At 35.4% G+C, this 13,266-nt stretch overlaps 2 protein-coding genes across 2 annotated transcripts; one reads left to right on the forward strand and one right to left on the reverse strand.

The window, feature by feature from the left end:
* Positions 1-232: 232 nt before the first annotated feature.
* Positions 233-2,294, forward strand: EMB1692 (Ubiquitin carboxyl-terminal hydrolase family protein). Its single transcript, XM_011078891.3, has one exon. The coding sequence runs from the start codon at positions 661-663 to the stop codon at positions 2,128-2,130; it is 1,470 nt and encodes a 489-aa protein (XP_011077193.1). The 5' UTR covers positions 233-660; the 3' UTR covers positions 2,131-2,294.
* A 90-nt stretch (positions 2,295-2,384) lies between these two features.
* Positions 2,385-4,469, reverse strand: LOC105161255 (auxin efflux carrier component 5). Its single transcript, XM_011078890.3, has 5 exons — positions 3,414-4,469; positions 3,188-3,273; positions 2,963-3,120; positions 2,751-2,827; positions 2,385-2,674 (listed from the first exon to the last, which is right to left on the reverse strand). Exons 1-5 carry the CDS (start codon positions 4,271-4,273, stop codon positions 2,602-2,604), a joined length of 1,254 nt encoding a protein of 417 aa, XP_011077192.1. The 5' UTR covers positions 4,274-4,469; the 3' UTR covers positions 2,385-2,601.
* Between the last annotated feature and the right edge of the window lie 8,797 nt (positions 4,470-13,266).

The following is a 13,266-nucleotide window of genomic DNA, read 5'->3' on the forward strand; positions in this document are numbered from 1 at the left end:
TCTAATGCATTTTAATTTTTAATTTTTTTTAAAAATATTTAATTAGTTTTAACGAATATTTTAACGATAAAAATTGAATTTGATGAAATCTTTAAATGTCACAGATTAAATCCAAACATAAGAAACCAAATGTAAATAATAGTATAAGTGAGAGACGAAAAGTAATATTTAACCGCATTTATATAATGCAAATAAAATAATATTAAGATCAAATGATGGAGTCCATACTAATATCTGCTACTTCATAATAATGTTATGTTTTGATATGTACATATTTAATAAAAATGTTGAATTTTTGCTATATATGTATATAAGAGAAGAAAACAACAATTAATATATATATATATATATATGGATTATAAGTGTGAAATAGAGGGAGTCTTTCTTTCACAGCTTCTAATACATTGCAATCACTCGATTAGTAGCAATTACTCTGACTTTCTCTCCCTTTCTTGTAATTTTTTCATCCATAAACTCTCTTCCTTCCCTCCCTCCCTCGCTCCCTCCTGCTTTCCTTCTTCTTGTCCTGTGGTGATCATGATATTCAAACCCATTTCTATTTGTTATTAGAGCATCTCCCCCAACCCTTTTTATTTCTGCACCCCACCTGTTTGATTAAATGCCTACTCAACCATCTTCCAAGCACTCAGACTGAGAGCAATGGCCCTCCTATTTCCTCACCTCATCTCTACTCCATCCCATGTTTCTGCCCTTCCATCCCATTTTATCCCCACTCTGCCTACCCTTAGAGTTTGTGTCAGCACCAGAACCAGCACAAAACACGAGCCCCTCCTCCCACCTTTAATTACGTGCTCTTCCTCTCCTCACAAACTAGTCCGTGATCCCAGATTGGATAAGCATGTGCTGAAACAAAACAAGATACGCTTTGTTCAAAAGCTCAAAACTCTCCTGCTTTCCAAACCAAAACACTTCATGCCCATTCAACTTCTCTACAAATGCCGCTCTTACTTATCTTTACCCAAACCACGCTCTCTCTTATCAATGATCCGTCGTTATCCCACCATTTTCGAGCTCTTCACTATTCCAACCCCACCTACACCATTCCATGCCTCTGGTCCGCTTTCTCAACTTTGTGTCCGTCTCACTCCAGCTGCTGAGGCCCTTGCGAGAAAGGAAACTGATCTTAAGAAATGCATGTCTAACTCTTTGGCTGCAAAACTACAGAAACTTTTAATGCTTGCCTCCCCATATCACAGGCTTCTCTTGTCCAAGCTTGTGCATTTGGGTCCTGACCTTGGTCTGCCCATTAACTTCCGCTCGCGCCTTTGCAATGACCACCCAGATAAGTTTAAGGTTGTCGACACTTCTTATGGACGTGCACTTGAGCTTGTCAACTGGGATCCAAATTTGGCTAACATCTTACCATCACGTGATGAAAATGAATCTGTTGGGCTGATAGTCGACAGGCCATTGAAATTCAAACATCTACGGCTGAGGAAGGGGCTTAATTTGAAGAGGCAACATCGTGATTATCTCATAAAGTTCAGGGAACTTCCGAATGTTTGCCCGTACAATACTAACGTGACAGATTTGGTGAAAGAGTCAATTGAGGCCGAGAAGAGAGCTTGTGCCGTGGTGAGAGAGGTTTTAGGGATGACAATAGAGAAGAGGACTTTGGTGGACCATTTAACGCATTTTAGGAAGGAGTTTGGATTGCCAAACAAGCTGAGAGGAATGCTGGTGAGGCACCCTGAGATGTTTTATGTTAGCTTAAAGGGTCAAAGAGATTCTGTCTTTCTGGTGGAGGGATATAATGATAAGGGTGTACTTGTGGAGAAGGATGAAATTTCGGCCATAAAAGATGAGCTGATGGAGCTAGTACGAGAAGGGAAGAGGATGAGAAGAGAGAGAAGAAAAGAAAACATTTATGGTGATGTCAATAAAAGCAACACTCAACCGTTGGACAATCAAGTTGATGATGGATATTATGACGACTTTGCAGATGATTTAGATGATTTGTTCCAACTAGAAGATTACAGTTCTGAGGATGATGTGGACGATGATGAAAATGAAGAGCTAATGAGGTTGCAAGAGAAAGGGGAGTTTTGGATGGCTGAGAGAAATGCTTCTTCAATAAACCAGAATGACTGTGGTTCAGGTCCCTGGTAGTATGCTGTATTATTAACATAATTCCTTACGAGTAGTTTGTTTTTCATATAGGGATTTAGAAAATTGGGATACATGCACAGATGTTTAATTATAGTAAAATGCTGCTGTAGTAGAGTTTGACAAATTGGTGAGCATTAATATAAAAAGAAACCATGTAGCTAGTAGTGTGATGTTATTTCTCCGTTCAATTATTAATCTTTACATGACTTATTGACTGCACTTCAGTTCCTCAGCAAAATAGACAAGTCCTGAGATGAAAGTACTACTAATTGTCTATATAGTGATACTGAAGAGTCAAAGTTAAACACTGACACTGCCCAGCACAATTAATTAGCAAGTATATATATTTGAGAGATTACAAGTTAATACTTCACCAAAGTTCTAGAGCTGGCAAAACCCAATATTTAATTAATCCTATTTGGTTAGAGACTTTTCTTAACTAACTAGCTAGCTATATCTCAATATAGCTAGCTAATGGACGACATCTAAAACAACATAGTATGCAATCAAGAGAGGAAGGGATATAATGGTGCCGAAAATGACCCTGAAAAAAACGGAAAAAGAAACAATTAAGATTTTTCATATGTTATAACAAAAATAAGACAGAGTTAGGGACTTACGCAGTGCTGAGCACGTTTGCATGTAAGCCATACTCTTGAGCAAAGACGAAGGAGGCTATTGCTTGTGGTAGAGCGGCCTGAATGGTCAAATTAATTGATTCATCATGATATATTTAAAATTAATTAATAGATGATGTTGTTCGTGGAGAAATATGGATGGAGGTATAATATTGATTTATGAATTAGGTTATGCATGTATATAGATAGAATACCTGGATAACAGCGATTCGGAGGACATTGGATCGCAGTCCCAAAGCCAGAGAGCCAACAGCCACAGTAAGTGGTCCGCTCACGAACCTCAGAAACATACCATATACGGTCAACCTCACCCCACAGGCTATCACCTTCTCTTGTAGTGCCATGAATAAACCTGCATGCACTTCCAATTCATTACATATATATATCATGTACGCTTGGCTAAGCAAACAGTTACTTACCCATAGTGAACATGGCTACCCCACTTCCTGCTTTGGCCATTATCATAACCGATCCGTCCACTATGCTTGGCATTTCAAAATCCCACCTATTTAATATTAAAACAAACAATTATTATTTAACAAATATGATGAACTAAAGTTATCAATACAAGTATGTGTGTGTGTGTATATATATAGATATGCAGTCAGAATTGATATTGGCTCATTAGTACTAGTGCATATCTACCTCTTTGCTAATAGTGCCCAAATGAGGCCAATGGCACAAGCATAACAGTTGGGATTCTTCCCAAGTTTTGCACAAACTTTCTTCATGGTTGGTCCCAGATTATTTGAAGATGCAGATTTTCCACTCTCCTTTGTTGTCGTACCAATAACATTAATAACAGGAGCAGGAGGAGTATTACTGTTGTAATTTGGATCTTTGGGGGGCACCTGTTGTAGTAGCTGATGGTCACTATAATTAGTAGCATCTGGCGTTGCTCCCTGCTGCTGCACAACTATTTCGATATTGGAACAATTTTGCGTGGAGGTGGGACCGTAGTTATGAATACTAGTGTTGGTGGAATTATTAGTATTAGCAGCAGCAGCAGCAGCATTGTTATAAATCAAGCGACTGGTGCGCCAGAACTGGAGCAGGAATAAGAGAATAGGAAACCAGAGTAGAGACTGAAGGACGGAGGATTGGACCACCAAATCCTGGCCCACAGGACCGTACATGGCCTCTAATAAGGGCACCCCCACCACCAGAGTGTTGTTGAGGCTGGAGAGAGAGAATGAGGTTATTGCCCATGACAAGTCCCCTTTTCTGCACAAATTAGCCCACAGGGCTAATACGGAACCCGCAATTGCTTTAGCTATGACATCAGCGGCCAGGAATCGATAATTCATGTGGTAGGGGTCGACACCGGCGGTGAAATGGAAGGTGAAGAAAGGGATGATGAAATAGCAATTGAAGCGGTTGATGGCGTCGCATTGGTCAGGTTTGAACATCCGCCACCATTTCACTGACCCATAACCCAATGCCAGTGCCACGTACAGCGGCGCCATACAGGCCACCACTTTGTACACATCTCCCCACCCAATCATAATGGATCCCTATTGACTACTACTATTCCCCTTCCTTCTGATGGTCCTTAATTTTGCAATCTACGTACGTACGTACGCTTAATCCTCTCAAGGGGTCGATGAAGAAGAAACATGCAAGCAAAGTGAAAGAGGTGCAGTGCAGGCTGCCTGAATTTATAGATGTGTTGGGGAATAGTAATTACATTAATTGGGCCTCTCTATTGAGATCACGTACAACAACCATCAATTATATAAAATTCAAATGCCCCTCTACAATTTCAAAGAAAAATAATAATTAATGAGGGTAACCACTCGGCCACTACGCAACAAGAAATTTAACAACCCCTGAGAATCTAAAACTTGTGAGGCCCGCCTTATAAGGGATTAGGTTTTCTATTGCAAATCTTATAGCATTCTACACTGTATTTGAATTACACACGCCACACAGATAAAATTATTCTTAATAAAATACATAATGTCATTTTTATACACGTGACGTGTGTATATTAAACGAAACAGAAGATGCAATAGTCCGTCTTGTGTACCATTTGGCGCTCCTCATTCTCTTAGTGTGAACGTTCTCTATGAATCGTCCCAAACACAACAACTGTTGAAGATTCAGTGCCCAACGACATTCTGATTCGGACTAAATTTTATCAATTTTAAAATTTGTAAAACTTAAAAAAAAATAAGTATAGTTGTCAGACTAAAATTAAATATTTTTTTTACAGAAACTAAAATTAATATTAAGAATATTTAGTAGACTAAAAAAATATTTTTTTCGATATTATTACCATTGCAATTTTGATTAAGTACTATCTCGAGGAATCCAATTTACATCAATTACTATTAAAGAAAAATAAGATCAATTGTCTTGTTTATACATTATTTAATTTTAATTATCAACAATTAATATATACTAATTATGAATATTAGTATATTATAATTAATCAATAAATATTATTAAAATTGATCAATATCAAATATAGATGAGGCTCGATTTTATGACTTTTTTTATTATGCTTCGTCAATTAAGTTAGGTCTTTGCCTACTAAATTAATTATACCAAAGGGCTTTCAAAACCTATATGAAAATGGGCTTGGTATTGGCCCAAATATTTGGTAAAGACAACTTTGAGTTGGATGCGCTAATATTACATTATAACAATTAACCCTCTATATATATGAGAGATGGATGCGCTAATATTAATTACTCATTAAAAGTTACACGCCGATCTCATAAAATGAATGGATTTAATGTAACTTACCTATTTGTGATATTAAAAATGAATAAATTATTCTATATAAAAAAATAATAGCAATTTATCCTACTGTGTTTTTTAAAATGAAGTTAATTACCTCTCGAGTTAAGGAGGTAAATTGGTTCATTTTAAAAAAGCACATAGGGATCGATAAATTGTTGCATTTTTAAAATTATATATGAAGATAAATTGCTATTTTTTTCATAAAAAAGTAATTTACTCATTTTGAAAAGATGATATCAAGAATGGAATAAGTAGTATGGTGGAGGTGGGTAATGGAGCAAGCATTAAATGTGCTGTTGCGTCCATCGTCGACTTAAGAAGAATTGAATTCCAAATTTAATAAGATTTTCCACTTACTTTTGTCTCTCTTTTAATTTGCTACTTTAACTGCGTCGTCTCACATCATCTTCATTGCCTGCAACTCGAATTTGAATATTCTCATCAAAACAATACATAGAAAGCATATGCACTACTACTACTTGACATCATCTCATCACCAATAATTAATACATATCAATATCACATATTCCATGTCTGTGCACACATTTAATTAAATTTTTTTATTACAGATAAAATAAAAATAATTATAATAAAAAATTATTTTAAAAGAGAATATCTGGAGTAGAAGACAGAGAAAAATAGTCATTAAAAATAAATAACTATTATTATTATTATATTTTACCACTTATAGATAGTGGAGGAAATGTGGAAGTTAGTGGATGAGGGGAAAAAATGACCAAAAATAAGAATAACATCAAACAAGTGCTCTCCCTTATATATATGTATAGATTAAATAATGACGTCTTCTTCTTCTTCTTTTTCCACACACACACATACATATGTATATGTGTGTGTATGGAATTCCTACATATATACATGCATTATGTATATATATATATATATACTAATAAAAATAATTTATTTTTACTCACAAATAACGATTCTTTACAATTCGACGTCAATATATATTTCAAATTAGCCAAAAGTAACCCTTATGTACTTTTCAACCATCCTACTCAATTTTTTCTTCCCATCTATATGTCTTTCAAATATAAGAAAAAGAAGATTTTTGTTCACTCACAAACGATGGTTTGTGGCTCTACGACATCAATTTTTTTTAGTAGATAATATCCCTAAGTTAGTTTTTATTTATTTATTTTTTAAAATGTGATATGTTGATTTATATATTTTATTATTATGTATGATATATTTAAAAAAATAAAAATTTATTTATTATATGTACGCAGAAATTGTGTGCCACAACTGCTAGCATATATATATATAATTAAAAGAGTAGTTAATTAATGAATAATAATAATATGATATAGTTTTGCCTCCAAAACAAGGTGCTAAGTAAGAAAACAAACCAGGGGCACATATTATACATATAGATATATGGGAGCCAACCAAGTGATAAAGCCTACTAAACTTTATTAAAGCTTAACTGCACCACCCATCTATTTATATATTAACTAATAAAGTAAAAAGGATATAATGAATCAAAATATTCATGCTAAATTTAACATCATATTTGTATATATCTTTAATTAGTGTTCATGCTTCAATATTAATGGTGTCCACTTGTTAATGACGTACACCTCACTGCACTCCCCCCCCCCCCTCCCTTGCATATATATAATACAGGTCGTCTTTATTTGAAAAGGTTGTTAGATTAGTCAATGCGACCACTAAGCAAGTTTATTTAATTATAGTGCAATTCATTGCAAATGGATTCTATATATATATATGCATGTGTGTCTGAATATGTCACCCAACACACACACGCACATACATGTATATATATTAATTAATCATTAATGGTTTTAGCTGAGTAGGTAGTAACAGCAGGCTACCTACACAGACATGCACCATGCCAGTAACCAAACAACACTTGGATTCACTATTTATATTATTAGTTAGATGGATTCGAGTCTAATTAAATAGTATTGTGTCCCATTCTTGATATTAATTAGCCTAAATTACAATCATTTTTTTTTAAATTTGGTAAAGTATAAATATTTATTTTTGCTTAAAAAATTACAAAATACTCCTTTGATTTGAACGTCCGTCTAACAATGACCTCATTTCATTAAGTTTTTTTCATCTAATTTTTGTGGTGAACTGCCTAAAATAACATTTTGAATTATGTATTTTACAATTTTATACACATTTTAAAATTTGTAAAATACTTTTATGAACTAATTCTCAATGGACTATTTACCTCCCCAAACCTCATTTTTTTATATTTTTAAATATTTTATTTTATTTAAAAAAATAAAAGTAAGGGTAAAATAATAATTTTTATCTTATTGTCTAATAACTACATAATTATTTTTAATTTGAAAGAGATTTATATTTTTTTAAATAATGACACGTTCATAATTATACCAAATATCATATAATGAGAAATAACTATAATTTTCCTTATTAATTATTATTAATAGGTTTGAGCTTGGATATTGCCCATCCATTAATAGTACTACCTCCTCCAGTCAATCAAATATTATATATATATATTTATGCATCAGTAGTAATTAGAATATTAATTAATGGTTATTGTGGAAATGTTTAACAAATTAAAGCATATAGGCATTTATTCACATTCTCTCATCACCTATATCTCATCATCTCCACCAATCAATCAAAAATTATTCCCATGCTTGTTTGCACCCTAGCTCATTTTGTGTATAAACTATATATATATATGATGTACGCAAATGAGATTACTTAAATTTTTATTAATTGGGGTGCAATTTAACCTCACAATACTAGAATTTAGTATAAATTTATTTTTATTTCCCTTTTTCCTCCCTCCCTTTCACTTTCTTCAAGTAGAGCTTATATAGTGATTGGTCATTCATTGTTGTATTAATTAAAGGTTTGAATTGTGTTACATTGTCTTCTTGAACCTGAACTCTTTTCTTAGCTTCATTCATTGAAGTCATTCGGCTAATAACCGCCACATTATCCTTTTAAATTTGGGCCGATTTCTAGTTTCATGTATTATCTCCTTGAATGTGGATATTTTCAGAAATGTAAACATTTTCTCTTATAGGTTGATTTTTTTCTCCATCAATTGCCCCGATTCATGAATATCCTTAGGATATTTAAGAATTAAAAAGGATCATAGATTCTTTTGCAGGCCCGTGCCTTAAAATGGTGATGATAAAAGTTTAGAAGCTAAATATAAAAATAATGGGTTAATCTGGTCGTAATAACTATATCCATTTATAGAACAGTACAAAGAATTTGTGTTCTCTAATTTTAGAAACCATTTGATTTTAGCAAGAGCACAATTGCAGTGCTGATGATATTTTTAATACCAAGTTATATAAATGTTTTGGACACATTGTCGGCCTTATTTTGGGCTTCAACTTTAATATTCATACAAGACTTATTTTGTAATTTGTTCATGAATTTTTTTTTTCTTCTCCCCACATGCTTTATTATTTTAGTCATTCAATTAGTGTGGTTATTTCTTTTCTGAAAAAGCTTTAGGAATGTTCGTATTTCTTCCTGGCTTCAGCGCACTCTGTTATCATCAATCGGTCATAGTGTACAATATCGGGTCGCTGGTCTTGAGATCACATTGGTTTTCACACATCGCGAGGTCGCACATGATGAGGTCGTCTACAATTATGTTACAGTCTTATTTGATACAGGATAGATACAACATAATCGTTTTGTTCTTTTTTATAATAATATTTGTTAGTTTGTTAAGGAAGGTTATGCCACACTATATATATATCCTTTGTATTTCTTCATAAGTGAGTTTTGCAGTATATACAGAAAAATAGAGCTTATTTTTGCTCTGCAATGCTGCCTATTATTTTCCTTCACTTGTAGACTACACACAATTCAACATATTATTGCATCCTTTCTTCTCCACAAGGGAAATTCATAATTTTGTCATTTTACGATTTTGCATTCAATAAGACAAAATTAATTATCAAATGTCAATATTTTCTATTTTTTTAGCAATTTTTTAGCAAAAATTTGTTTTTTTAAGCAATTTTCCGGCAAACCAAATCTTTTTTTTAAACATTTTTTCAGATAAATAATTCTTTTTCCTTAGAAATTTTTCAAAAAAAAAAAAAAAAACTTCGTTTTCTATTACCAATTTCATATGATTTTTTTAGGCCTTATTTCTTTTTTCTTTCTAAAAATTAGCTTTCCAAAAGAATAATTAAAAATAGAAAATAGAAAATAGAACCAGACTTCCCATAGAATTGGACGTTTTTTGGGGGAAAATAGAATCAGTTTCTATTATTTTTTGAGGAAAAAATTACAGACAAATCAATGGCTTTCCCAAATGCAAACTTACTTTTCTCGTTTCGTTTTTTATCAATCATGTTCAAAACAATTTGCCGTTGCCACGAACCCAGTTTCAAAGTTGGCCGATGTGTTGTACCTCGGCCTTGCCGCCAGAAAAAAGCAAAACAATCTCAAGTATAAGGGGAAAAAAATTGAATTCAACTTCTAAAGTTGTTTATCATCCCAAACATGTTATATAAAGAATTTGTTTATCCCTTGCAAACCACAAAAGTTATAATCGTTCGAGTGAACAAATTTTGCAAAGGACATATTAACATCGTTTCTAATTTTTTGATAATTTTTTCTTGAGATAATTACTTTTACACCCTGATGTATATGGCCCAAGGAGACTTGGGTCAACAATAAGTAACAAGGCCTAGAGCCCCCACAAATGAATATAGTAGCCCATGAAGGAGATGTGCACTCAATGTAGCCCAACAACATAGCCCAACTAGCAATAACCGGCCTAGAACCTATGTCGACACACCTTTCCAGAGCACACGTGGCATGTATCTGGTCCCCCCCAGGTATACCCTTTATCCAGCGTAGAGGGTGCGTGTTGAGGGACATTCCCCCCAAGAACTCGGACTCTTGAGTCAGCCAGACTCCCTACAGACCAGAAATCCTCCACAGTCAAGAACTCTCTTTCTCACCTGAATGAAAACATTAATTGCGAGATTAATTGAAGATAAGGATGATTCATGTCTTATCTTAACTGTTTCTATCCACTTTACCCCAGAAATAGGCTGCACGTATAATTCCTTGATGAAGTGGGACACTTCTTTATAAATAGAGGTTTGATCCCCCAGGCGGGGGGACACCTTCTGAACTGAAACTTTGGTTATTATTTTGCTGTATTTTTTATGCGCTTTTGAATACGAATTCCACTTTTACATTCAGTCATTATACTTCGATCCTTTAGTACGCTCTATCATTTAAACATATTATTTCTTAAATTCGATAATAACTTGAGCTTCAGAGTGTTAACGTGTTGGTTTGCAGGTTTCGTTTTTCAAGTTCATTATTGGAAAATCCAAATTCATCGTCAAAATTCCAAGCTTGTTGGACCAGTGGTAAAATCGCACACATCAAGTGGCGCAGTCTGTGGATAACTTTTTGAGTTGAAGACATGAGTTACTATGGAAACCCTCAGCAATCCCACAATCAAGCAAAAAGCCGTGCAAACACCTAGCAACAATCAGCCTCTGCAGGTCATTGCAACAACTTCTCTGACTCCAATTAGTGGAGAATCCGCCCAGCTCTTCCTGCTCCAATGCCACCCCCAATAGTGGTGCACCCTATAGTTATCCTCCAAGATGAAGTACCTCTTCAGACACCACCTTAAGTGAAATCTCTTCCACTTTGTTAGGCGTTATCCAGCAGGTGATCGCGACAACAATCCAAGAGTAGATGGCAGTGTTTGTGCCTGCCTGCCTAGCTCCCTTGATGGAAGTAGGTATCCTTAAAAAAGGAATAGAAGGAGGCCTAGTTGAAGGAAACACCCTCTTATCCAGTACCCAATTGATTGAGATATAGAGACCCTCTCCAGCGGTTCTCCAGGAGTTCCCCCAACAATGGCTGGCACAATTGGAATGCTTCCAGAAAGGTCCCCAAGATGTTCAACACCAGATTACAGGGGCCTTGGAAGATGAGCAGCAAGGTGTTCCCTCCACGGAAGCAGTGATGACAGACGAATTTTCAGCAAATTGCCATACCTCGACTATCGCTGGATATTATGGGACGACCAGTCCTCAGGAGCACCTCTCACAATGTAGATAACTTTGCATGGATCCCACAAGATATAGAAGGGATTGACCCTAACGTCGTAAAACAACATCTTAATATAGCTCCCAACGTTAAACCAATACAGCAAAAGAAGAGGCATTTTGGGCCTGAAAAAAATAAAATAATCCAGGCTGAAGTCGACAAATTATTGACGATAGGACACATCGAAGAAATAGAGTTCTCCGAGTGGCTACCCAATGTCGTATTAGTACCCAAGCCAGGAGGACATTGGAGGATGTGTATTGATTTCAACGACCTCAACAAGGCAAACCCTAAGGTTTTTTATCCCTTACCTCGTATTGATCAACTGGTGAGTTCCACTTCAGGATGTAGTTTGCTAAGTATAATGGATGCATCTCAAGGGTATCACCAAATAATGCTGGCCCTAGAAGATCGCAAAACAGTTAGTTTCATAACGTCCACTAAAACATTCTGTTATGTATCCATGTTATTTAGTTTGTAGAACACAGGGGCCACCTACAAATGTTTGGTAAATAAAATTTTTCGCCCACAAATTGAAAAGAATGTCGAAGCATACGAGGACGATATGCTAGTAAAGAAAGGAGACCAAAGACAATATTGCAGACTTAGAAAAAACATTATCTGTTTTGAGGAACTATCGACTAAAGGTCAATCCGAGAAAAATGTGCCTTTGGAGTGAAAGGGTGACACTTTCTAGGATTTCTGGTAACCCAAAGAGGGATCGAGGCTAACCTCCTCAAGATTAAACCCATTCTGGACATGAAGACACCCTCCAACATTAATGAAGTACAAAGACTAACTGGGAGAGGGCAGCACCCAACCATTTTATCTCCAAGTCGGCAGAGAAAGCCTACCCTTTTTCAAAGTCCTGTGGAAAGCGAAGAATTTTTTGAGTAGGATCATTCATATCAACAATCCTTTGAAGAGCTCAAATGATATTTACGAGACTTCCTCTACTGGTGAAACCATCTCTAGGGGATACCCTTTATGTGTATTTATCGACCACCCCCCAAGCTATCAGCTCCATCCTCATTCGTGAAGATACTGGAAAATAGATGTTGATTTATTATGTCAGCAAAGTACTCAATGGAGCATAACCAATATACCCTCACTGATAAAATGGCCCTCGAGCTTGACTTCATTGCTAGAAGATTACGCCCTTATTTTCTCTCGCATCCAATTGGAGTAAAAACTAATCTACCTCTGAAGCAAACACTGGGTAAGCCAGATACATCCGTGCGACTGGTAAAATGGGTTGTAGAACTAAGTGATTATGATATCTCTTACCTACCCTAGATTACCATCAAGGCTCAGGCTTTAGCCGACTTCATCTAAAAAACAGCAGGGATATCTAAAGAAGACACCCTCCAAGCCTCTAAGGAATCATCGTTCAGGAAGGTTTCGCCAACAAAACGCATGTTGAGGGACATTCCCTCAAGAATTCGAACTCTTTAGCCAGCCAGACTCCCTACAGACCAAGAGTCCTCCTCAGTTTGAATGAAAACTTTAATTGCGAGACTAATTGAAGATAAGGACTAATCATAGCTTATCTTAATCTATCCACTTTACCCTAGATATAGGGCGCACATACAATTCCTTGATGAAGAGGAACACTTCTCTATAAATAGAGGTTTGATCCCCCAGGCGGGAGGACACCTTCTGAACTGAA

Source organism: Sesamum indicum, linkage group LG4 (assembly GCF_026168435.1).
Source record: "Sesamum indicum cultivar Baizhima isolate 11 linkage group LG4, ASM2616843v1, whole genome shotgun sequence".
NCBI classification, from domain to species: Eukaryota; Viridiplantae; Streptophyta; class Magnoliopsida; order Lamiales; family Pedaliaceae; genus Sesamum; species Sesamum indicum.